General features: G+C 41.5%; 1 protein-coding gene across 1 annotated transcript in view; it reads left to right on the top strand.

Annotated features, from left to right (window-relative positions):
• Positions 1–2,095: 2,095 nt before the first annotated feature.
• Positions 2,096–27,531, top strand: part of IGF2BP3 (insulin like growth factor 2 mRNA binding protein 3) — a 116,189-nt gene continuing 90,753 nt past the window's right edge. The window contains exons 1-3 of the mRNA XM_082045701.1: positions 2,096–2,348; positions 2,849–3,070; positions 4,393–4,453. Of these exons, the coding sequence (XP_081901827.1) occupies positions 2,896–3,070; positions 4,393–4,453 (236 nt within the window). The 5' untranslated portion in view covers positions 2,096–2,348; positions 2,849–2,895. The remainder of the gene's footprint in view (positions 2,349–2,848; positions 3,071–4,392; positions 4,454–27,531) is intronic.

Here is a 27,531-nt window from a genome sequence, read left to right on the forward strand (position 1 = left end):
ATCTATTAAAAAAGGGATTGCTAATAAGCAAGGGTGGGTTTTTTTTCAATGATCTGATTACAAAGAGGTTTATGGTATTATTAGATAACTAATGCATACTGTTATAATGAACTCTCGATCTTAATTTCTTTAAAAAAAAATTCCAGCAAAACAGATTATCAAACTAGAATAAATGAAATATACACACCCTGTTTAGCAGTTTTAAGAGGAAATACCAGATACCGCCATAGACTAACCATGCAGAAATGAGCACATGCAGGCTGCCTTATAGATTCAGTACAAATCAAATTTATAAAGAATGCAATTAATCTGCAAGAAGTGACTAATTCCTTTCACAAGTTTGACTAAGAATTCAGCAGTTTGGAGGGGGCTGTTTTTAACTTAGGCGATTGTTTATTTTAGCCAGACTACGCAGGATGGGGTTATGAAATATAAATTCATTTAGGAAAAATACCACATCCAGCATTGAAGAGTCATAAACAGGTTAATACTGTAGGAAAAAAAAAAATCTTCCTATCTCCAATATAATTATTTGCTAATTTTCTACGAAATGGAAGTTGTGATTAAATTCTGATGAGTGGAACACAAAACACTCACTTTCCTCAATCACAAGCTGACAATTAAAAGTTCATAAAAATGACACTGAGACTAACCAATGGGTTGAAATCACAAATATTAGTTTCTCGGTAAACCAGGCGCTTGGATCTACACCACAAAAAGGGCCGTATTTCCAACTTACTGCAACATTCACCCAGCCCCTGATAATTTCACAATGGCTTGGGGCTCCAGCCCTCATGGTGAGCCATGACTCCTTGCATCATAACCACCACCAGCGACATCTCCAGCGACTTGCTCTCCTCCGAGCCCCGGGTCCCACAGCCGAGCGGCAGCGGCCGGGGACCGGGTGACAAAAGCCTGTCTCTCGCCCGCCTTCCAAGGACATTTAAATCCCCTCTTCTTTAATTGTAGACTGGGTAGAAGTTAGGCACACAACTATGAAGCATTCCTGTTTACTACGCATTTCCAGATGTACTAGAGGACATGTGGAAATCCATTCACTGCTCACTAATAAAAGTATTTAACCATTTTCCATGGATATACCTATTAAAACCTACCACAAGAAGCCTACCATGGAATAAATGAAACCTTCGGCTAAAGTGTGTTGAATTATTAAACAAAACCTACTAGATCGCTATATTAAACACAGTGCTGGCTTTCATTTCCGTATCCTTTCTTCATCTTCAGGCAACATTTTGTTTGCACTGGAAAGGCTCCACACCCCCAAACCCCTCCCCCACAAGCCCACCATTGTATCCGTACGAATGTGGAGAATTATGAATGGTTCCTTAAACCGGGCCGGGGAGAAGGGGGGGAGGAGGGGGGTCGCCAAATCCCTTTGTGTGCCGTTACCAGCCGAGGGCAACGGTGCCTTCGCGTTCCCCCCCCGCGCCGTCCACCATTACCCAGCTGGAAAGGGAGCACGGTCCCCCCGCCCCTCCCCGGCCGGGCAGCGCCGGAGCGCGGCTCCTTCGCCCCAGGACTCTCCCCTTCTTCATCATCCCCCAACTCTCCTCCACCCCTTTGTCTTTTTTTTTTTTTTCTTCCTCCCTCTCCTTTCCTCTCTTTCTCCTCCTTTCCGTAAGGCTCAGCGCAAGGGGCACTGCGAGTGATGCAGACACATTACCATATGGGGCTCCTCCGAGGCTGGAGAGACCCCCCGCCCCCGCCCCGCCAGCCCCCCAGCACGCAGCCGCCGCTGCGCGGGAGCGGATCCCCGCTCTCCCCCACCGTCTCCCCCCACATCCGCACTCCCTCCCCCCTCTTCTTCTTTCCCCTCATCCTCCTCCTTCTCCCCCCTCCCCCCCGACCCATGGTGCCGGGGAGCTGGATCGCCCAGGCACGACCCCAATGAATAATCCCCACAGCCTGGCACGGCGGGGGAGGAGCAGGGTGGGAGGGGGGGGCGGGCATTGCGGTGCCTTTTCCCCTCCCTCCCCGGGATCACACCCCGCTCACACGGGGGGAGGTGCGGTCGCCCAGCCGATTTTGGGCGGTGGGGGCGCGCAGAGCGGACTCCCCCGGCGGAAGGGCAGAGGCGGCGCAGACCGGAGCAGCGCCGGCGCCCACCCAACTCCGGTTTCCCCTTCCCCCGCCCTCGGGCCCTCTCTAAACTTGTCCTGTCCAGCCTCCCCCCATCCTCCCTTCCCGTCCTTCACCCCGGTCCTCCTCCTCCTCCGTGAGTGTGTGTGAGCCCCATCCACTCGCTAATTGAAGGGCTGGGATTCCTCACGTGAGAAGTTGATTTGTAGTTTGAACACGTGGCTCATTCAAAAAGCCGGAATATTCAAGTAATTTTTTTTTTCTTCTCCTCCCTCCTTTCCTCCCCCTAAGCCCCTTCTCCGTTTTTTCTTTTTTTTTCTTTTTTTTTTTTTTTTATCCTGAGAGGCGGCGCCTGCACGCACGTAGTGTGACATTTTCATAGTCCGCCTGCTGCTGCCAAAGGGACTTGGGGGCAAGACAAAAAAAGTAGTTTTTTTTCCCCCTCCCCTCCTTCTTTTTCTCTCCTCAGCCCGCCATCCGCGGCCCCGGCGCTGGGTGTTTCCCCCGCGCCCCCCATGCGCCCGGGTAGCACGGCAGGCACTTAGGGCTCCCGTTTGGCTAAGCTTTTTTTTTTTTTTTTTTTTTTTTTTTTTTTTTTTTTTTTTACCCCGAGAGAGAGGGAGGGACACAAGCTGCAGATCTGATTTTTTTTTTTCTTTCCCCTGTCCTCTCTCTCTCTCTCTCTCTCTCTCCTTCCTCCATCGCATTTTGTTTTATTTCCCCCTTCCTCCCCACCTCCTCTCGCAAGACGAGGGTTGCAGCCCGCGGTGCGCGCCTCCCCGAGCCGCCAGGAAGATGAACAAGCTCTACATCGGCAACCTCGGCGAGAACGTCAGCCCTCTCGACCTGGAAAGTCTCTTTAAGGACTCCAAGATCCCCTTCTCGGGCCAGTTCCTGGTGAAGACGGGGTACGCCTTCGTGGACTGCCCCGACGAGAGCTGGGCCATGAAGGCCATCGAGGCACTTTCAGGTGAGCGGTCCTTTCCCGCCGTGTTCTCCGCAGCCCCGACGGCCCCCGCTGCCCGCACTCCTCCGCGGTCGCGGAGCTGCTGCAGCGGCGGGCTGGGCCTCGCCGCCGGCCTCGGCGCGGGGGGGGTGGGTGAAGATTAGGGGGGAGTCCCTGCGCCCCCGCCCCCAGGTGAGGTGCAAACTGTTGTTTTCCTATCGTGGCTGGAGCCGCCCGGCCTTCCCACGGAGGCTTTGCGCGGGGCTTGCGCGGCGGTGGGCCCCCGGGAGGGGCCGGCCCGGCGTGGCGGGGGAGAGGGGCCGGGGAGGGGCTGGAGCCTGGGCCCACGGACCCGCGGCGCGGCGGCTTACATATTTTTCCACACCCCACGGCCAGCCTTGCCCCGTCAGGTCCTCGTTATACTGGGGGGGGATAGGGGGAGTCGGCGGTCGCAGTGAGGCGGGGGCGGTCTGCGGGCGCGGAGCCCTGAGCGGGGTGCGCTGCGCTCAGTGGGGCAGCGGCTGCACACCCCCGCTTTGGGCACAGCTGGACCCCCCCCGCAGCCTCTCGCAGGGGCCGCCTCTCCCCGGAGCGGGCTGGGGCTCCCCCCGGCTTGGCGCAGGGCGGAGGGCGAGCCGCCGAATTGCCCCAAACTTGGGAGGGGGGGAGCTCTGCTGCCCCGCACCCCCACCACCCCCCCGCGCTGCCCTGCTATTTATTTCGGTTTCTCTTCGCTGCTCTCACGCACCCATCACCGCCTCCAGCAGCGCGCCGGCTCTTGGCCCCGACATCCTGTTTTTGTGTGCTTAAAAAAAATAAATTAAAAAATATATTTTTATTTTCGCGTGAAGCGGTTTTGCGGAGGTCTGCTGGCAGAGTCTCCCTTGGAAAGGATGGGCTCGGGCTGCGTTCGGTGTCTCGCTTCGGCTCCCTTCCCGCCCTCTTCCGAGCAGAAAACCGCCTGAAGTTGGAGGCCCGGCGGCGGCTCGGGGGACGGCGGGAGCCCCCACTCTCCCTCCCCGAGATGGGGCGGCCTGGCCGGCTCGGTGGGGCTGAGCCTGGCTCCCGCACTCGGCGTTTCACGGGTCGTTTGGAGCTCGGGGCTGGGGCGGAGGAAGGGGCCCCGCCGAGGGCAGCCCCGGCTCCCCAGCGGCAGCGGTTCGGCCGCCGAGCTGTGTCGCCTTCGCGGGCGCCGGGTCCCCGCTCCGCCGGTGCCCTGGTTGCCGATGAATGGGCTAACGTGTTGCGCTCCCCTCCCCTGTTTTACACCCCTGCAAAAGCCACTCCGAGAGACGGGGACTTGCAGCCGCGCTCAGATATTTTCCCCTTTCTTTTAATCTCTGCAGGTAAAGTGGAGCTGCATGGGAAACTCATAGAAGTTGAACATTCAGTCCCTAAAAGACAAAGGTAATTTATTTTTATTTCCCCCCACCACCTTGCCCTCAGTTACCCAGTGAGAAGCAATTTGAAAAATGCTTAGGTTTGTGTTTCTCTTCCCTGTAGATAAATGGACCGCTTTCTTAAAACCACAGGCGTGTATTCTGTGCTGTCTTAGAGGTTTTTTTTAGAATCATCCCATGTATTTCTAATGTTGTGTCTTGGCTGGGCAACAATGGCAGTATTTAATTCATTAAAAAAAAAAAAAAGAAAAAAAGAAAATTGTGTTTTTGTAGGAGAACCAAGTTATTATGGTCTGATGGCAAATGATTGTGAAGATTTTAAAATTTAAAGTTCTGTGAGAAGCGTTAAAATCTGGCATGTTAGCAGGAAATGAAATATGGTGTTGTGAACTGTATAACGGGCAAACACATGAGCTTTGCTCCAGGAAAAAAAAAAAAAGCATCTGGTAAATACACTGGTGTACATATTTTTTGATCCTGCCATGTTGGAGTCTGCAGCATTTTATAGGCACGTAATAGAAGTCTCATTTGTATTTGAGAGGATTTTTCATCACTTTTTTGAGCTGGTATACAGAAGCAGCAGCAGAATGAATGCTTCCCAATAACGACAGGATTTATTCATCTTTAATTTCTAAATGTATGTTTAATTTTTGTAAGGTAGTAATTTTGTTGGGCCTCATGTAAAGAAGCAATACTTGCAGTAAAGGAGGGTAGTATTTTTATACTGTCTATAGCAAATCAGCCTGCTTCTTTCACAAATATTTAGATTATAGAAAACCTGGCATGCAGTAGAGAGTAAAAGCAAAATAGATCAAACTTTCCACGTGCTTGTTCCTCTACTCCATTATTCAATCTGGGAAGTATGTCTGTCTGTATAACTTTGTTAAAAGGGGCTTCAACTATTTCAGGGTTATATTTAAAAGTGCAGGCTTTTAAAAATAGTTGATTTGGAAAGGTGAATTAGCTGCCTTGATGGGCATTGTATCTTGGTATTTTGAGAATTAGAAGTTTAATCACTATTTAGTATTAGAGGAAAGCATCACTTGAGAAAATGTGGAGGATTTTTACTCTAGTTAAGGGGGGAGAACCCTTACCTGGACCATTTTGTAGCATGCTAATCTTTATGGTTATATTTATTTGATTCTTTTAATTGGAAATTAATATGTTGTATGTGCTCCTTCTCATTTAATATGCAAGGTATATGGCTTTGATTTATAGTAGCCTCTATTTCAGATCTTTGGTATATAAAATACTGTTGCGGGTAGAATATATTTTTAGATTTAAAGAGAAAATTCCATGCGACAGAGAAGAATTGATAATCTCCTATTAGTCTCTGTAATAAAATTATCATTATTATTAACCTTAAACTTGCACAAGTAATATTCTGTTTATGCTGTTGAAAACAGGTCCACTTCAATCAGATAAAGGTAAATTTAAAATCACTGGTGCTGCACTCAACTTTTTTTTTTTTAATAATAATTTAATGCCTTTGAAAGTATTTTCTTCTTTCAGCTGTTAGCTGAAGTGGTGTAAAATCCATTCTTCATATGGGGTAGCATGTCTTCTTATTTGTCTGTGAGCAATTATCAGAAGCGTGCATCTGTCTGTAACTTGTTGAAAAGAATTCTACACTGAACTCAAGCACATTTCTAGGCATGCGTTGCCTACATATAGGCGTAATATTGAAAAAATAGCAAATGTAACTGTATCAGCATACCCGTAATGCTCCTCCCAAAGCACTTATTTGCTAAAACGTTGTTTCATCATGTAGTGTCATGCTGGAATGTATCAGATATAGTTCAAATTTACACTGCTGTTTAACAGAAAATTAAATAGCATTTCTCACAAATGCACTTCCTTCCCCTTTGTTTCTGCCCCCCCTCTCCCAATATCAAATATAGAAAGCCACTTAAAATTTATTCAGTGGCTTCCATATGTAAAAGTGACTCTCTTGGTCTGTTTATACATGTCTAATACTTTTCTTTTTTGGGGGAGTCAAAAAGTTGGAGATTTGTTCCATGTCTCTATAAACATTTCTTACTTGGCGTCTATTTAGAGTCGCTAGATAAGTGTAAACCCACAGTTTTCAAATGTTGAGTATTTTGGTGAAACTGGTTATTAAGCTGCTTTCAAAGTAACTCATTTGAAGTCTTTGTATCCTTTTACTGAAGGGAGAGTTGTTAGATTCAGCAGGGGTGGGGGTGTGTTGCTCCCCAGGCCCAGCCAGCGCATTTGCAAGCTGTAGGGCCAGGGAGATGAGATACGGTTAGAGCAGGGATGCCATTTAACAACAACAAAAAAGGTTATGTCAAGTCTGTCCTTCAGCATGAGCTTACGATTAATAGTTTGGTCAAATGATTACTTCATAAGAGCAAAAGTTGTTTTGTAGTGCACAGAAATTATTCAATACATTGTATTGACCTCTGCTGCTGCGAGGCTGCTTCATGGAGAATCCCAGCCCCCCCACTCCTTACAGCCTCCTTAAATATGATTTTTATTTTTATATTTAGCAGAGTGGGTACATTATCACTCACAAAGGTAGTTTGTGAGTATCTTTCTCCAGAGGTGCATGGGAGGAAAGGGTAAGGGTTTGTTAATCCATATCCTCGTCACATAAAGGAAGGTCAGGAGGTGGTGTCAGCTGGGGTTGCCGTAAAGTTGAGCTGAATCCAGAAGATGGTGGAGTGCGCCTGGCTTGTTATTCAGGGTGAAATTCTTCGGCCCAGTAGTCACTGCATTCCAGTCCTTGCTGGATCTTCAGATTTGAAGTGGTCACACCCAGGTTTGCAAAATTACCTTCCTACCTGCTGTGGAAGGAAGAAGAGAGCCCATGTGTGAGTCTTCCCCTCTCTCCCCGCCCTCCTCCGGAAGCATTTAAAAACAGAGAGGGGGATATGCTGTGGTTGAAAGAAGGGGCCTGGTCAAGGTTTCCTTGATGGAAGGGTGGAGAATTATTTTGGGGGAGGTGCAAAGTATTCAAAAAGCTCAGAGTAGATTCCTGACTTACTACTGAAATCTCAAGGGAATGCCAAAGGAATGCAGCATATCTGCATTCAGACCCCTCAGTGTGGAAGAAGACCATTGCAATATTTAAAGCTTTAGATCACTTTATGCAAAACCTTGAGAAGGCATTGTAATAATTTTGACTACTAGCCACACTCTCCAACAGAAGGCAGGGCACTGTTAGTCATGATTGCTTCTTAGATGGGTTTTCTTCTTGCAGAGCAGCAATGCGGGAGGAGGATGATGGTGACCCATAGTATACATTTATTTGCCTGTGCCCATGTAACTTGTGGTGCAAGGCTTTGGTACTACCTTACCGCAATCCAATAGCAGCTGGTATCTCACAAGGTGATGTAGGCTGCAGTCTGATTATTCAAATGTCCCTGATGTCACTTGTGTGTGATGAGGGGGGCGGGCAGGTGCTAACTCTGAGCACCTGGGGATGTGCCTGGTGCAGCCTCCTGGCCCTGGCTCCCACCTCCAGGTGGGTTTCCCACCCAGACCTGGTCCACCATGCCAGCTCCTGAGGCCTCTGGATGCTCAAAATGCTCACACCACCTCAATTGTGGAAATGATGAGGTGTGTTTTTCCAGTTGGAAGGATAAATATATTTTTTTTCCCTACTTTGAGGGCTCTTTGTTGAGAAAATAAATTCACTATGTCTCTTCTGGGAGGGCTGTTTGGGAAAGGAGGGAGAGAGTAGCAAAGGTGCACCTGGCAGGTGCCTCTTAAGGAGCTGTGCTCCATCTCCCATCTGGAGGTGTCTGAAGGCTGGTTTGAGGAAATCAGGCTCAAAATCCCTCACGCAACCATCTCTGTCCCAGCAGAGAGTGTTACGCTGTTGGGTGGTCATTGGATTGTATTGCTAATTTTCAGTATAATGAAAGTTTGTATCTTGTGTAAGCAAGGCAATGGGAAATGGCTTCACGAGGTTAAAATATGTATGGTGGCTACAATGGTCATAGTTGTTTTTTTTTTTTAAAAAAAAAGTAGTGGCATTGTTTTTTAGTTTTCTTCTGTAAATATCAAGCAGGGAGAAACATGCTGCATGTAAGAAGACATGATAGAAAATATGCCATTTGTTGGCTGCATTTATCCTCCTTTCTGTGGAAGGAGATGGAGGACCACACCTGGGTCCAAACTAGAATATTTTTGAGAGTGAAGGGCCAAAATTTTGCATAGTGATTTTGGGTTTTTATTCTCTCTTTCTGCATTTACTTTTGCAGACGTGAACAGGTGTGTGTGGTGGGGTTTTTTTGTTTGGGTTTTTTTTTCTTTTTAAATCTTTGAAAGCTTACAATTAGAATGGAAACAAACCTGGATAGTTGTGGTGATTCCTACACAGATAACAGGGTTAGTGAAGAATTATCTGTTCTTCCCATAATGACTTGTTAACTGCGATGTTGTTGGAAGATTAATTTTATAACTCTTCATATTGTTTGATAATTTAAAAAAAACTTTGCAGTTTTAAAAAATAAGCTAGATGAAATAATGAAAAATTATTAGTGAAACATGGCTCTGAACACAGGTTCTGAAAGGTTGGTTTTGCTTTCTTTTTGCTGCCTTCCCTTTACGAAAGGCACCCTGAGAACATACTTGTAGTGGAGCTTAAATCCAGTGTAGATACAGTAGATTTCGAAGGGGTGGAATAAAAATTAGCATTTTGGAAATGTAATTCAAGGGTAGTAAAATATAATCAAGACATGTTTACTTTTTTTTTAATTATTTGTACGTTTTCTTTTTTTTTTTTTCCTCAAGCATGGGGTAATAACATTTTCCACTTTTTTGAGACCTTGAAGGTGGTATTTCTGTAAAATGGGGCTGTGTTCATTTCAGTTGCTCATTTAAGTGCAGAACATAGGACTGTACAGTGCTAGAGCATTTTTACGGCTTCTAGCTAGCTATTGGGTGGACTTCAAATGCTTAGTTTTGACCTGGAAAATTCTTCAGTGACCTGGGATTTACCTACCTAACAGAAAATGTGAAGCTTCCCAGAATGGTCATGAAACAGGGACGGAGGCAGGATTAAAATACACCTAACACTTAACCACAGACAGGGCTGGCCTTACAGGGCACCTCACAAAAAGAGATCCTTCACTCCTTAAACCTGCCTCTTTCATTCATGTCATCTTAGCTTTTATGATTTGATCCTCCTGTGATTTTGGTGACAAATACATAGCTCCATGGGCCACATGGGCTTTTTCTGGCAATTTCATCCTTAACACGAGCCCAGTGAGACAGGCACAGGACAATATTGATGTGGGCTTTTTGTTTTTCTTGTGATTCACAAGTCAAATTTATTACTGGAGTTTAATTATTCAGCACCAGTAAATAGATGGTGCAAAGATTAAATGCTGTAAAATTTAGGGAGGATTACTTTCCATATTGTATATATAGAGATGGACAAGTGGAAAAGTTTGAGTAGGATTGATGCGCTTAGCAATATTGAGGTGCTTTGTGTAGTTCCAGACGGCTTCAATACAGTTCCTTTCTAATGTGTTCTCTCATTTTGTTTTCACACGCAAAACGTTCATTTGCACATCAGTCCATTCTTTATCTTGAATGATGCAGAGTATGGAATTAAATGTTGAGTTATATGCTAATTACTGTTGAAGATAAAACTGTAACTTTCCCTTATTTCATCTAGAAATGTGATGTTTTTACCAGAAAGATGTGTTATTTTGTAGTTTTAATCTGAGGCTCCCATTTTACTTTTTTTTTTTTTTTCCCCTCTTTTGGGCATGTCAAGTGTATGTGCTTGTATGCCTTTCCATCCTGCTTCTTTGCTGTATGAGTCTTACATTTGCTGTCCAAATGAGGAAAATTTTGTTGAATGTGCCATCAAAAAATCTCTCCATATGTCTGGGTTTGGAGTGTGCTAGGGAGATTAGTAAACCCAGTGTTTACTGGTGGTACCCAGCCCCTCTGAGCAAGTTCATCTGTGTGGGTATTTCAGCAACAGTTGTACCTTCCCATCACCTGGAATAGGTAATTTGGCTTCGAAAAGTTTCTGTATGGGAGCAAGAGCTCCTGTGTGTTTGAGCATGTTTCAGGTAATTGACAAAAAATTACATTATTATATTTCTCCTGTATTTTTTTTCTTTCCAGATCTGCAATATTGGTTTGTGAGTGTGAGTTGAAAGATGCATACATTTAACCAAGAAGAAAACCTTGATGTTTTTAGTTCAATACTTAGCAAATAAAGTGTGTTACTAGGGCCAATATTAAGCTAGATATTAAAATACTGTACATGTAATGGCAATCAAAAATGCTGTTTTCCATTTATTTTTTTCTCCGCAAGTACATTGAAATTTCAAAATGGAAAATTATATTAAATTATAACGTGGTATTTTGCTAAAGTGTATTATCGCAGAAGCTGGCACAAGAGAAACCTGTAGCATAAAAGGTGTCTCCTGTGCTGTGTAACTTCAGCAGCAATGTGCCTCCCCTCTTGTCCACCTCTTCATGGTGCAGTTGAATTGGCTTCAATTAAAACTGTCCTTCTGCAAATCTGGGGTGGAAAACTGCCTCTAACAGGTAACATGAGGCATTCCATATTTTTAATTAAGTTAAAAATTGGATAAGAGCACAGATAACAATGAGTCAAAGATGGATCTGACTCTTCTTGGGTATGCTACTAAGTACTGAAACAAAATTGCCTTGAATTGAAAGGGCTTCAGCTGGGAAGGGCCTTATTCCATTTCAAATTTTTTGGTATCTGGATCATTTTGTGACTAGTCTGATGAGAAATAATGCAGAGAAGTGTTTCAAGGAGAATTTGTGTGTGTGTGTGTGTGTATATATCCTCACTTGCATTTTAAAAATATTATTTTATCATAAAATAATTTGCAGTTTAAGAAAAGATCAGCTAAAAATATCTGGAGAATTTACAAAAATAGTAAGGTGGCTTTTTTTTTTTTTTCTAGTACTATTACACTTGAACGCAGCTGAAGCTGAATGTTCACTTTTGAAAGATTAACTTTCATGCTCAGCTGAACTTTAGGAATGCCATTTAAAAATATATAGTCTACACCATGTGCCCGATACATTTTTCCCATTTGTGAAAAATAGCAGTGCTTCATTGTTTTGGTAAATTAATTTTATCTAAAAATGTTAAAGGGACAGGTCCTCTTGGTTCTCCCTCAGAAACAGAGATCACTTCACCTTAATGGAGCCTTAAATGTTGTAGTGCAGAAATTGAAATTCCAGTTGGAGGGAATTCTAGTCTGTATGAACAAAAACTTCTGTTGAAAAAAAAAAAAGTCTTATCACAGATACTTATTTGCATGTAACTTCATGTCAAATAGCAGTTAAGGATGAAGTAAAAAGCTTGTTGTGTTTAGATTTGGAATTACCAGTTAAATATCTAGCACACATGGATCAAAGCAGGACTAATTTTCTAGGAATAAGCAGGACAGGAGGACTAACAATGAGAAGGAGGGTGGGGGGAGCGCCCCAAACAAACAAACCCTCGAGTGAGTTGCGCTGTGCAGTTGCTCCACAGAGTTTTCATGCAGGGGCCTGATCCTGGGTGCTCTCTGCCCTCTGAGGATGCCCTCAGCAAACTGCGGGGAGGCTCTTGAGAAACAGAGTTCACAAAACTGCTCTAAATTTGACAGGGAAAATGTACATATTGTCTAGAAAAGGCAAAAGGTTGGTGTGTGTGCGTTTTTATTTTATGTTTATTTTATTTTTATTTTTTTAAATAAAACTGTGGTTTTAAAAGAGTTACGGAAAAGATCACAAAAAATACATTTCTAGATGACAGAGTGGATTATTCAGGTTATACGTGCTGGGGAGATTCTCTGTGTGACAGTGGCTTCCTGCTTGTTGTGGAAGAATAGTTCAATTTTTCCTCCTGCTTCTAGAGCAAAAGTTCCAAAGCAATGTCTGTTATGATAGTACTTGAAAAACATAACCTGTAGTAGGATGTTTGAGGAATTTAGGTAGTAGTTTCATCCAAGAGAATAGGCTGCACTTACAATGTAAATCTAGTCTTGTCTTTTTCCTACCGTGAGTTAAAATTCTGATAAAAATGCTTTAAATGATTTTCCAGTGAAAGTTTTGTGGCGACCTGAAGCAGGTAATGATTAGGGAAAAAAATTAAAGCCTGTCTTGGAATATTGTTGTAATGAATATTGAACAATTTTTCATATGAGTTCACTAAATGTATAATAGCGTACATGTGCTCCCTTGCCATGGAGGCGTTGGTCTGTTACAGATGGGTACTGCTGCGCTGGAAAAAGCACACGGATCCTTCCCATTGGATCCCAGAATGAACTGCATCTTTCTTTGTGGAAAACAAGCCCTCTGGTGTGCAGAGGGAGCTATTTGCCAGGGTCAAGGGAGAGGGATTCAACACTGTCTTTTAGTGGTGTTGATCGCAGTGGGCGCTGGTGCTGATCAACAAGAGTTGTTGGCGAGCTTTGCGTTAATAGAAATTCGGTTGTTTAAGCAAGTTACAGGCGGCGGTGGGCAGTACCATAACTTGGTGACAGAGAGCTAAAACCTGCCATTTCTATTTGGGAGATGCTCCTTTTGACCCCAACAGAAGTACTGGAATATTTCAATACTTGTTTGTTGCCTGACTGAATGAACTCCACTTCTGCACAGAAATTTTTAATGTAGGATGCTTTTAGGAAATGTGCAACTTTCAAGGATAATGGGCATTTAAGAACTGCCTACAAATCCAGATTCTCTTTCAGTTTCAAATATATATGAAGAGATGGTAAGCATGTAGTTCAACATGTGGTGTGTAAATTTACTAACACCTAGTGAAGGAACTGGAGGCTCCTAGGGTACAGCACAGATATTTAAGTTGATTCTAATAACCTGTACAAAATACATGAGAAATGGGCAACAACTCTTAAACTCAGAGCACTTTTTTTTTTTTTAAATACTGTGCACTCATAATTAAATTTATTTTCAGAGATTAATGCTGGTGCTCAGTAGCAGTGGTGTAAAATTATTCTTGTACTACTAATACTGGGTCATTCAAAGATGGACCCAAATGTTTATCCTATTAAACTATTTTTTCTTAGAAGCAATTCCCTCTGGCCCCAAAAACAAACACTCCAGGTTAAGTTATGAGAGCCAAAAGTAGGTGTCCCTTCATTTATTTATGAAATACAAAGTTTGTTTCACAGTGATGGTCTGAGTCCTAGTAGCAAATGGTGAGGTCCTGTTCTGTTTGGTCACTTGTTTTGAGTTGCTGTTTATGCTTTTTGCATTAACAATGTGTTTGCTCAGAGTGAGTTATACCTCTATTTGAAGCTTTCATTTTTTTCTGTTATGCAGGTGAGAGGGAATTTTTATAAATAATGCGATCTCTTCCCCTTTTTCTATCCTGGCTGCTTTATCAAACAAGTGGCTGTTGATGTGTAAATATACCCCAAAATCTATGTTTAACATAGAACCGTGGACTTCAGTAAAAGTTGTGGAAGACACACCCTTTGTACAACTGAGTTTGATGGCAGTTGTTCAATTAAACTCAAATAATGAGCAAGATTATCTTTTCAGGTATGTAGCATGTGGTTAACCCATATAAAATTGAAGCTACCCGTCACTCTTTGGGAGTAATCTTGGGAAAAGTTTTAGAAGATTTTCTTTATTACTTGTAGAGCCCTCCAAGGTTTTAGATTGAGGGAAAGATTGCTTTACCTTTGTTTGAATAGCTCCGGTAAAACCCCAGAACTGCATTCCCTTGCTGTGGTTGGCTTTTTCTTGCCCCTGTGGCAAATAATAAGCTTACGTACATTGCTTTTCTTTGTGGCCCTTTTGCTCACATCACCTGGTCCCCACAGTTCACTTACTACAACTGTTGCTGGTTTTGCATAGGTTGGATTAAGTTCAGCACCTTACCATGAAAACGCCATGTCTGAACGCATGAATGGCAGCGCAGACCCCGCGTTGCACGTGTGCTGGTGTCAGGCTCCTAACGGGTGGCAGTGCCGTGTGCCGCGCTGCAGCTCTTCAAAATGGCTTTTCAAATGAAAGCTCAGGCTATATTCAATTTTTAGCTGTAGTGCTGGTGGAAATCGCATGTGGTTCTGTATTCCAGAAAAGCCGCTCCTTGCCGTGGTTCTGACTTGTGTCACTGGGTGTGTAGTTTTGGGTGGAACACTCTCAAAAAAAAAAAAAAAAAAAAAAAGGAAAAAAGGCAAGGCATGGAAAAGTCTGTCCAGAACTCAGTCATGCTTCACCACAATGAAACTCCACAAGTTCCCGAGGAAGAGATGGTGTGCGGGCAGTGATGTTTTTCTGGTGACGGCTGTAGTGTGTGTCCCACCCGATGGGGCCTGGGCCAGGTGAGGAGACCTTGGCCTGGTTCGGAGGGACTGAGCAGGTGTCCTGGCCTGTTTCTTTGCCCCCCTGACATCCAGCTCTGTGAACTTCCCTTGCCCTCCCTAGATAAGTGCATGTGGTTACAAACTATTAAGGCATGTCTTTGAGGTTTGGGGGAGGAGAGGGAGGGAGCGAGCGAGCGATTGCTTTGTTTGGAGGCTTTTGGTAGCTCCAGTTCTGGTTGTTACCGGTACTTGTCTCTTACGGCATCGTTTGAAATGAGCTGAGTTTTTGGGGGGTGATGGTGGCAGAGGTGAATCAAGAAGACATGCAAACTGAAGATGATCAGTAACTCCTAAAGAAGGATAACTTCTTTTTGTGGTTGAATATTTATCTTACAATGCCGTAGCCTGCCTTATGCTGATTTTTTTCTTTTTTTTTCCTTTTTTGTTAATTGGTTATTTTTAGCTTTTCCCTGCTCTTTATTTCTTTAAAGTGTTCTTCTTAAATCCTCAATTGTTGGGCGTATCTATATGCAGACAGAACGGTTGCATTTCAAAGCTCTGAAAGACATTTAAACTGTGCTAAGATGTGCTCTCAGGTAAAAGCAACTTGATCTATTAGTGGGGGCAGGCACCACCTAATTTCGGTATCTCTGTTAATAAATCAGTAGTGGATGATTGTAAGAAGAAGGTAGTAATTACTGGCTTGATGTGATAATAAGTTTACACATCTGTATACAAACTAAATTTGATGTAATTAACTGCTAAATAATTTATTGAACTTGGTCAAAATTATCATCATCATTAATAAGTACTTTGTTCCTAATATTAATTTAAATATCTAGCAAAATGCTATGCATTTGAAAACAAGTTACTAAATGCAAATAACCCTGATGTTAACGGTGATTAACTTGTAAATTGTACTTATGAATTAGCTGGTTATCTGTAACAAGAAATAGGCCTTTTTTCTGCTTTGAAACTAACTGATCCAAATTTACAATTTTGCTCAGTTTAATACAAAGTGTGTTAAAATAGTGTAAATGTTACATGCCACTCTATGTAAGGAGTGTGGTTTTCAGTGCAGAAATGTAAACTCTGATCATAACAGTGTATTTAAATGTGCAGTGACAGCGGAAAAAGTCGATATTTGCTGTGATCTTCATCCTCAAAGCGTGTGCTATATTCTATGTTTTCTGTGAAAAAGGAAATTAAAAATAATGGAATTATTTAAAAGGTGATATTGGCTATTCCGTAATTGCTTTGTATGCCACTTCTCAATGTCACAACAGTTTGTTTATAGTATTATGAAAGCAGGGGGAAATTATTAAATATTAACTGTAAGGCTATTAAAGAAAATACACTTACACCTCTTATATACAAGCAATTTTTCAACATAACTTGCCTTTGAAGGAAATTGCAAAATTGAAATGTTGCAAAATTTGAAATTTGTGTACAATTGCATTTTAGTTGTTGACTTTTCCAGTTGAACAGAATTAAATTATACTCTAAGGCTTTCATTGAGACCTGATATGAAAGCTCAGAGATTGCTTTCATATATTATACTATGTAAGCCTGTGTACACTAATCAAAGCTGCTATGACAAAAGCATGGAAGATTGTTTCGGTGATTCTTAAAAACAAAGTTTAATGAAAGATATAATTAACAATATTTTTAATAAGTAAATATAAAACAGTGTGAAAGGCTCTTTATGCACAAGCTGTGATGCTTTAGCTCTGCCACTATGAAATATTTACTGTGAATGTGGGTTTACTAGTGTAGATGTACTTACCATTAACAAAATCATTGCCCTATAAAAAAAAAAAAAAAGGAGAAAATAAGCTTTGTAGACAATAGAAAACTTTGCATGGTTATTATTACTTTATAAATGTCAGCTCCTTAAAACATATTAATTAAAAAGTTTCATTTTTTTTCCCGTAACCTGTCTTTAGATCAAAACTTAATGTAGGAAATATATAGCATATGTGTGCAAAATGTGTATATTATTTGGCTTTACATCCCAACAGAAAGATGGTGCATTCTGCACTTTAAGGGTATCACGTTTTTTGAGGGGAGAGTACACAGTTCTAAAAAACATGTGTCCTCTTGCTTTAAGTAGAGTCATGACATAATTTTTATTTGGTGCTGTTCTGTTCACACAATCTTTGTGTAGTTGAACAGGATTTCATTGCTGGTGAGAACTCTTCAGAGAAAATGACTTAAAAGAAGTGACAAAAATGTTTGAAAACCATGAGCCTAATTTGTTTCTCTTTGCAAGTAATTTCAGTATAGAAAAAGCAATGGTGCTTTTAAAAAATTCTTCATCTGGTGACATTCAGCATAAAAATGACAAAGCCGAACAGCAGAGTGGTCATGTTCTATGACTTTTGGGTTTTGAGAGGGCAAAAGAAAGGAAGGAAGGAAAAACGCTTGGTGGTAACAATCCAAACCCCCCACATTGTAGCTCTCCTCCAGCAGAGGCGTGACATCTCATCTGCTTTGGGTTGCTTAATCAGTTTAAAGCCACGTGGAATTGCCATTAGTAAGGGCCAGTGCTTGAGTGCTATTTCTTTAGTTGAACAAAGCATACTAGTAAAATAATTACTAGAGCATCAAAGTGACAATTGGTATCTGTGCATTGTCTTAGCTCCTGTGTGCTGCATCAGTTTACACTTTAAAAGTTTCTGTGTTTGTGGTTTTAAACTTTTTACTTGTCAGTAAGGCTTATTGTACTAAATCCTTTGAGAAGAACTTATTTTAGGGCAAAAAATAATAGGAAATGTATGGTAAATTCGATGTTTCTTCTGTTGTAAAACTGATGAAGTATTAATTCAGTGTAATTTGCTGCTGTTAGTGTGGTCTAGAAGATTTAAAAGAAGCTATTTGCCTTGCCAGTGCTTTTAAAGCTTTTTTCGGTTTGTCTTGTGATTGAAGGGTGGAAAGTAGCTATGAGGAAATTTTTTTTAATTATTATTTTATTTTAAAAAACCCCTTAGCCCCATGAGCAGGCTAACTGCAGGTCTTCGTTACGCTTTGCTGGAACCCCTGAGATAGGAGTAAAGCATAGATCTCAAATGCTCAATTATCATGTCAGAATAAAGCTGTCCTCTTGCAAAGTTGACTAATATACATATTTATGAAAAAAGTAATAAAAATGGAAGTTTCAGCCAGAATGGATGCAGAGTGAAACCCACACATACATCTACATGTGTACACGCATGTATACACTACATTCTTCTAGAGTGGCTTTAAACACTGGAATGAGCCTGAAATATGTGGCCGTACATTTGAAAGTGTTGATTTACTCTGCGCTCTTGTTAACTATTCTTTTAGTTTATTTTGTCCTTTAAAGCACTAGGGGTTTATTAATATTTTTAGATATTATAGTATTACATAGACAGTTGCCTAAATGAAGTAGTTTGGCCCTGTTAATATCCTTCTATATGATGGAAGAAACTTGAAAATGCTAGTGAGCCCTTCTGTTAGCTGAAGTTTACATATACACTTAAAATCAGACTAAGCAAGATTTTCCATTTATTCTAGTGACAGCAAGTAAGCTTTTTGAAGTTAGATGGTGCTTTCATCAGCACGAGTGTTTCAATGTGTTTCCATTTCCCAGACCCCACAGGAACCTTTGTTTACTGAGACCATTATTAGGAACTGGACGTTAGTTTGTGTCACTTCTTGTAAAGTATCCTGGGAGGCAGCAAGCAGGATTTTCTTTAGGATGTCTGTGTGTGGGTGAAACGGAGAAACGGTGAAGTGTGCGCTGGGGCTGGGTCCCTGAGCTACCCTGACAGCTTGCCCAGTTTACGCTCTGAAGTAGGTTGCTCTTAACCTGAAAGGTTTAAATAATATATTTAATAGAAAAAAAGTAGCAAATAGAGGCTCTCTGAGCCTATGTAACAAGGGTCTTGCAATTACATGCTATAAGTGTATAGGCGGAGCAAATCTTGCTATTTTACTGCAAGCCTTGTTTTGCCTCCTCTACACTCCCCAAACCAGAACTGATTTTTGCTGGTTAATCTGGAGCACACAGTGAATTTAAACTTGGTATGAACAACCTTAGCTTCACTGGACTCTGACCCGAAAGACACCAGAATGGGTTAGACTCCCTGTTTATAGCTGTGGTGTAAGGAATCTGGAAAGCATTTCTGATGTTCTCTGCAAACACAGGCTCGCGGTTGAGCAAGTTGGTCTCAGCAGCACGGTGGCTACTGAGCTTGTCTATGAATGCTGCTAATTTTATTTAGATATTTCAGTCTGAGAAGGGTGGAACACTGAGCTGTTGTTAAGACAAGATCTTTTGTGCCATATACCTCTTGTACCAAAAAAAAGCTGCGAGAACTTTTATGTCTTACGTGGGATCTGTGTCACTTGTTTCCATCAGGTTTCTAACTGATGTGCAAACTTGTGTGGAGTAGGTGATGTTAGTAGGGAAGCCACACAAAATAAAAATGCTATGAGGGTATATACAACAGCTGCTTCGTGGAACAAAGTAACTTGTCAGCTTTTTAAATTCTTCAAGTCTTAGTACTCCTTTTTGCTTCAGAAATGACACTGAAATATCCTACGCCGTTTCTTTCTCCTTCTTGGTCTCTTTAAAAGGAGCTGAATTCACTTAAAAAAAAAAAAATATATATATATATATGTATGTATGTATATATATTTTCCTTTAGCTGTCTAAGCTCCCCAGCCCCTAACTTGGCCATGTATTGCAGGGACCTCATATGCAAGTTTTGGTGTAGAACTGCTTCTTACAGGTTGTGTAAAGCTTTGCAGTTAGTCCATAAAGGAAATATTTGCTGTCCCAGGTAGCAGCCCCTGTGAGCACGAGGCAAACAGGTGATGGGGGAGAAGTAGCCTTTAGCTGCTTTAGTGGCTTAAAGAAAAGATGGGTGGGGAGGAGAAAGATAAAAGATGAGTTTTGTGTCTCATCATTAGGGGATTACTCGTTCATACCAGTTGGGATTGTTGGGATTTTAGGTAGACTTTTTTTTTTTTTTCATGTTTAGAAGCACTTTTGCATTTAAAGCTGTTATTTTCAGTTCTTCGTATACCTCCTGAATGCTTTCACTGTTATCCACATCCCAGCTAATTGCAAGTTAGTGGTGGGCTGGGAGAATAAATGGCAAGCTCTAAAAAGTTTGGTCAACAAAATCAGCTCAGTAGTACAATTATCTGAGGAATACAGACCCCTACTCTGAGGAGGAAGAGAGAAACTATGGCTTTAAAAAACCAGAAAGCCCACCTACAAAAAAGCTTAAATCCCAGGCCTTTCAAATGAACAGGAGGAAAACAAAACAACAAAACACCACTGACCAAACAAGAAAACAAACCCTTTTCGATTTCTACGAAGGGTTGGGAGGTTGGGGAGAAGGGAAGGGGGAGGCAGTGGAAAGAAGAGGCCTGAAATATCAGAAGCCACAAGGGTAGATGAAAAGCCATTTTCCTAAAGGATACTGGGGATACTGGAACTTCCCATCAAATTTAAAACAGTGCTTAATTATTTAATTTAGAAGAAAATCTTAACAGCATTCTCTCTTTAAGAACACCTGGATAATGAAAGGTTGGTGTTTGTGATTGTGGGTGTTTTTTTGTTTTTTTTTTTTGGTTTTTTTTTTGTTTTTGTTTTTTTTTTTTTTTTTAATCAGGAATTCAGCATTAATATGGTATATGGCAGAATCTTTAAAATTTTCTTTAAAAAATGTTTTTATGGACCACTCATGGGAATTTAGAAATAATGAATATAAGCTTTTAGTCTAATTAGTGATGTGAAGAATTGTTGAACTGAAATCCTGAAGCAAATGGTAATAGGTGGAAGCCTACTATCTGCCTCACTTACATAAACGTAAGAACTACAGTCAGGCATACATTGGCTGCTTTACCTATTTTGCATGATGTAACTTGGATGTGGCAATATAAATCTGGTTGTGCTTCTCAAGCTATCATATCCTGCCTGGAATTTCAAAGTGCCTGAGTTTATCCTGCAAGGAGAGCGCAGCCTCGTGCCCGCCTGTTTGGGTGGTGGTTTTAGGGAGCGGAGCTGCGCAGTGGCCATGGGCAGCTGTCTGGGAGTTCGTCCTGGTGGAAAGTAGTAACCAAATCCTGTGTTCTGCAGGCACTGGTAGGAAATTTGATCATCAGCACAGTGGGGTCTGTAATCCAAGAGCCAGATTTTTGTCTTGAATGCTGAGATAATACACCTCTCTGAAGCACCAGTGCTTGTGGGTTGTGTGCGCAAGATGAAAGGGGAAAGGTGTAGTTAGGAGCCAACCTTTAAGTCTTGCATGAGCTTTGAAGAAAAAAATTTCTTTGTATAAATTTCATGGAAAAATCTTTATTCTGAGTGGTGGTATAGAGTGCTTTTAAATCCAGGTCTGGGATTAAATAATGAGGCAACACAAAGAGAAGTATTGCTGCAGTTTGCCTGTGGCTTAGCCGAGCTTTGTCTGCTTGAATTGCTGAATTGGGTCTGAAATGCGAGCCGTAACATTTCCTCTTCAAGTATTCTGCTGTCCAGATCAGTGTGCAAAAAAATAAGGGTCATATTTGTTAACAGGTCAGTATTTGAAACCATTCTCCTTCCTTCTGTAGGTAAGGCATCAAGATGAACTTTCTGGTTCACAAGCTAATGGCTTTATTTGATAAAATACAGTAACTGTGTCATCAGTGTGCCTTGTAATATACACTAGAAATTAATTACTTTTTAACAGAAGTGATATAAAAACCTCTGTCCCTTTATTGAACCTGAGTAGGTTTTTAACAGAAATTCCGTATACCTTTTGAAGGAAATATGACTTTTTGCTTTTATATTTATCAGAACAACTTGTTAGGAATAAGTGAATTGAGATATACAATTGTGTGTATGTACACATATAATTTTATATTAAATTGGTGCAGAATGTACATTCAGTAAGCTTTATTTGGATAGACTTACTGCTATTTGTTAAGTTATTTCAGGAATCAAATATGAACAACTGAAGACTGAAAGGTTTGCTTAAACCCACAGAATTCCAGTGTGAAGGGAAGAGGCAGGCAGAGACTGCAGCATCTCTTACAGGACGAGCTGCTCCAGTGGCTTAATCTATAGCATTAGCTGCATTTACCATGAAGAAAATAAGAAACCCCCCCCACCGCCCTCACCTCATAACTAGAAAAATTTTTCTGCTTTTTCCCCCAACTGCACTAATATGAATTGAGAGTTAAAGTTTCTTATTTTGTCCTGTAAACCTCCTTTTTTTTTTTTTTTTCTTTCCCTGCTAGAAGAGCATTAAAAACACTGATTCACACTGTTGTGATCAAGCATCAGCTAATTTAAGCAGCCTGAGGGGGAAAAACTAATAAAATCTGTGTGTGGGGGTAGCTTTTTGTGTTGGGTTTTTCTTGCATGTTTTTATTTTACTGGCTACTGAGTAAACAATAAGACACCTCTTCCCCTATAAATTCCGTTGATCACCAGCAGTTTTCCATTTGGTTATAGGAGCTGCTAACTTTGTTTCTATGGCTGTTCGTGTCAGGACTTTTCCTACGGTAGTTGTTCCTTACCATATGGCATTAGCCACAGTCCATACCGGTTTCTTTTTGTTGCGTTTTTATATTTCAACTCCAGCTGTCTATGTCAAATTTGTGTTGTCAGCGAAGTAAGCTTGAGAAGTGACGGGTTTTGTCCTCATGTGGCCCTTTGGATTTCAGGGAGAAAAAAGGTTGTTTTGGTGAGTGGGTTTTCAGGGGCATCATGTGAAGCTGTCAGAGCCGGGGGACCATGAACTCGGAGGCTGGGGAGTAGCAGCACTTGCTGCTGCTGGGTCTTGGTGTCCTCTGTGTCTGTCCTCTTGGTGTGAGGTGCCAAGACTTTTTCTGGATTAAATGAATAAACGCTGTGCTTCGCGTGCTCCTAAGAGTGGAAAAGGTAGACCATTTACTTTCTATCCTGTAGGTATTGAGTTCAAACAACTGAATGGACTAACATTGTTGATGTTCACTTGATTTCCTTTCAAACATATTTAACACTTTTTCCATAGGCTCTTGTTTAAAAAGAGTAGGTTTGCGCCGTGTGGGTTTGAGGTGTTAATGTTGTATGGAGTTCATATGGCTGCTGAAATGAGAGTATTACGTGGCGTTATTGTTGAGAAATGGGAATTAATGAGCAGGAGGCAGCAGGTGTCTGGGGGGATGGAGGGGGGTGAGAAGGGTCTGGTAAGATTGCAGGTACAATGACAGTGTGGAAGTGCAGCTCCTTCAATACTTGTGTGTACGGTCCCCTCTGAAATGGCCAAATTTTGACACAGGTTGTGAGATATGCCATGGGATACAAAAAATCGGGACTGTGAGCAAAAGCATGAAACTTCATTGTTTTCTGCTTTGTGGTTTTTTGTCTTCTGTTTTTTAAAATTGTTGTCCCTTTAGGGGAGGTGCGGGTCTTATGTGATTTGCTTTGCTAAATGTCACACAAAGCACACGGTAAGATTGTATTAGTGAGTGAAAGTATATAGTCAGTTTTCATTTAGTGTAAAAATGGACAATTTTAAAGACCTTTTTGACTTGAGGATTTTGACAGGTTGAAAGGAAAAAAGTAGGGAGAGCAGAGAGAGAAGGGAAAAGTATACATGAAAGAAAGAAAATGCTGAATCTGGGGGTTTTCTTCTTCCCTCCTCCCACCACATTTTCCCTGAGACGTGTTTAGTATTGTTTCCTATGTGTGGAGGATTCTTGTGGGTCGGGAGCACTGGATGCTCCTGCACGTGTGTTCTCTACCTTTACATATGAGAAACTACCCCTTCAGAGATCACCAAGATGGCTTTTAGTAAATTAACCATCTTTTGTGGCACTTTGTTCTACCTATGCATATATATAGCACAAATACGCTGCCTTCCTTGTGAAGGAGCACAATGACTTCTATTTGTTTTACCTGCTTTGTGTTGCAGAGATATTCCCATCTCCCAAACACAAGGCTCCATATCTTAACATTCCCAGAATAAATATGTTGATGTATGGTCATCAGCAGTGGCTTGAAGTAACTGAATCCAGTTACCTGCATAATACCTGAAAAGAAGAATCAGAATGTGTGCAATTCCTCTTAAGTAAATTATTACCAAATAATTGCTTATGGACTAACCTTATACAGAAACCAGAAAAGTCTGTTTTTTTTCTTACTCAATAAAAGTTGTCCTGGGTGTCTTTGAAAAAGAGAAACAAGTGGGAATACCTGTTCACATGCTGCGAAATAGAGGTAGCTTTCAAAAACCTTCATATGATACAGAACACAAACATAATTTGCCCACACGTTTATTTTTTTTCCTAGTTGAAATCTATTTGCAATGCCTCTTTGGAATGGAAGAAATGAATTAAGAAATCTGCTTAAACTGGAAAAAGTGCACACACAAGGCTTACATCAGTCCCATTGATGAGATATGCTGGCAGTGTTTTAGTAAGGATTTATTAATGCTAGTTGAGCCATATATTAAATGCAACAATTGTAATAAAACATCTTCATAGAATTTGAAAGTACTATGTCTTACACACCTGGTATGACTGCAAGTAGTTGTAAAGTAACAAAACTTAAAGTTATTTCAAAACAAAAAAAACCCTCCAGACCCTCCGTGGGTTTATGCTGCCTGGGATGTGAAATCTACTAGGAGCTTTGAATATAGCACACTTTGCTGAAGAAAATAGGGTTGTGAGGAAGGTGGAAAACAACCTAGAAGAGCTGATGTTGGCTGAGGTGGGAGACTATTTCCAGGAAGATGCTCCTGTATTTTTTCTCTTTCCTTTATCCACCTATCACTGTAGAGTTTTGTCCCTGTCCAAAAGCGTGCTTTCTGAAGTCAGAATCCATCCTTGTGCAAGCTTTAGCTGCTCCGGTGAACTCAGTCAGACCCAGCTTTGTCCCTTGCTCTTTGCTATATGTCTGCATTTGCTTTGGGATTTTTCTTGATGTTGAGAGCTGATTCTCAGTGGGTTCATGTGCATGCAGTAGAGATGACAGCAGATGGGGAGTGCTGTCCCACAGCGATGTGCTGTGTGGGGCTGCCGCGGTGCAGGACGAGTGGTCTCTCCGAGCAGGAGCTGCACGGGTTATTGCAGCTTGTGGGATGCTCGGTCTCCATTTACTCACTGCTCGTTCAGGTCCTGGGAACACAAACACCACTGTCATTTCTTCTAGCTGTTCTTTGTGTGGGGAGAATGGCAGAGGGGGAAATAGTTTACAAGCTTTGTGTATTTTTCAAGTACTTTTAAGAAATACATTTAGATTTTTTTTTTTTTTTTTTAATGGGAGCTGATAGTAACTGAAATTGAAAAGTCTCAAAGGTGCTAATGTACTTTTGTCTTACACTGGTTCAGTGTGAGTCTTTTCTTGGCTGTGCAAAGCTTTATTTTTTTTTAATGATTGTCAGTTGTGATGCAGCACTAATGTAGAAAATTTCACACACATCAACAAAACCAGACTTCAAACTTGTGCAGTGGGTGACAAGTTAAAATTACTTGCAGCACAGCCAAGCAACTGATGAAGATGTAAATAGTTTCAAATTAAAGGGTTCATACAGCTGTTCTTACAGTTTAAGTGACCTTTCACTCCTGCACAATAGGTGTCTCACTATTGCCATAAATTGAGATGCACTGTGGGGCTGTACCCATTTTGTACCTGACTTGCCGTTTTCTTTGGCTCTTTATAAACATGGCAGAGGAACCAGTGATTTTAAGATGGCATTTCTTCCTTGCTACTCTTCCTTCCTTCTCTGCCTCCCTTTCAGGATGTTCAAGTTATTTCTGTGCTAAAATGTTGGTTGGCAAAAGTTTTAAATTGCATCAGACTTTTCAGTCCCTGAAAGTCATATGGGTAGAAAAACAAACAAACAAAAACAAAGCCCCAAAATCCCCACAAAAAACTCCAAACCTTGTCTATGTCCTTTGTTGAGTAAATGTAGAGATTGTGGTTTTTTGTTTGTTTGTTTGTTTTGGGGGGCCATCTTTCATGTATTGGGCAGTAAAGGAGAAGATATGTAGGCTTTTATTCTGAAATAAAATGCAAGGTGCAGTTGTGTGTGTGAAACTTATATATGTGCTTCTGGGAAGGACTTTCCCCCCTCTCCTCACCAATGGACACCGAGTGCTCAGTGTGAGCATTTATTGCCCAGCTTGGTTTGGAGCTGGCCTGAGACCTGTTGCTGGTGAACTGGTTGGGCTGTTGTGTGCTCAGATCCTTCTGTGAGTGACACTCCTTGCTATGAAACTCTCATGAATTTTAATTTGTATCTACAAGTGTGAGAGACTAATGGCACAACAGTTTGAAGCATATTGAGTAACATATTGGCTGCCGAATTTGTGGTTTGGGATTTTCTGCATTAAAATTTCCCAGTATTTTTAATATTGAATGAACATCCCCTTTTATGTTTTACTTTAGGACTCAACTTTTAAGTTTCAGGTTGCTGTGTGAGATTATTTTGATATGTCAGAGCAGTATATCACAACTTTAGGGTGATCATTTTGTAGCAGTATTGCTGGCTGAGATTATAGTTTAAGGAAACCTTCGCAGACTTCAAGGAAGTTTTCCCTGCTTCCCATTACAGCAAAGCATCTTGTGACTCTTTGCTTTATTGGAAATGAAAGCTTAAATGGGGTTGTGTGTGGTTTGAGATTTTTTTCTCCTTTCCTTGCCTATTTATATGATCAAATCCTGAATTTGGGTCTTACTTGCTTGAGGAGGAGTGAAAACAGCTGAGAAACGCTGCACAACAGAGACCTGCTCATCTTTTCTAGAAAAAGTGCCCCTGTTGTTTGCTCTGCCATTGGGGGTGACACCCCTGTGTGAGGAGAAAATTGGGCAAGACAGCTTTGTGCCTTAAACTCAGGCTGGGCCCTGAACAAAGCCTTTCCAGAGGAGCATTTGAAGATGTAGAACACTCAGTGCAGGCCTGTGTGAGTGGTGGTGTTAAGGAAAGGAGTGTATTTTAAAAGGATCTGAGGAGGGGAAAAGAAAGCTTTTGATTTTGTTGCTAGATGGGAAAATCTATGAAACTTGTTCTGTCACAAGATTCCACTGGCCTGTGTAAGTTTAACAAACTCCTGCTATAAAAAGTCCTTAAAATGTGAAGGGTTTTTCTGTGAGAGGTCAGTACTGAGCAATTAAAACACTAAAAGTGTGTTTTTGAACACAGGATACTCATTTTAACTGCTTTGGTGAACTAAAATGTAGTTGAGACCTTCCAGGCTAGACTACTCTGTGTTGTCCCATCCTCCCTTCCCCAAATCTCAGCAGATGGACCCAACCAGCAAAGCCCTACCTGAGCCCAGCCAAAACTCTGTTAATCTACACATTCTTGTAAATCCCAAGGGTTTTGTGGCATCTCTGGCATTTATTTGTTCTCTTACTTTGGGGGAAGGGAGGAGACAAAGGACTTGGCTGTGGAGGCAGCCAGCACACTATCAGGCTTTGCAGTAGCACTTCAAAGTGATTTTTTTTTTTTTTTTTTTTTTTACTAGATAAATGAAAACTGATGTAAATTTGAGGTACAAATACAATTAATTTACTGATTCTTACCCCCTCCTCCCAACCAGAGATGGAGAATGCCAGCTATATAAATGTTAGAATATAGTCTGCTGTTAAGTTTTTGTTAGTCTAATATCAAACCAGATATATTTATAAAAATTTATATTATCATCTTTGAAGCGATGTAGAATCCTGAAGTGTCGTCTTCGTGAATAAAAAAAGCCAAAAAAACAGCACAAACCCAAAAACTTAAGCACTGGAGGGGAATCCAGTACAAATACATGAGATTATTGCACCCATTTATAATGG

The sequence above is a fragment of the Streptopelia decaocto genome (assembly GCF_964273445.1).
Source record: "Streptopelia decaocto genome assembly, chromosome: 2".
NCBI lineage: Eukaryota > Metazoa > Chordata > Aves > Columbiformes > Columbidae > Streptopelia > Streptopelia decaocto.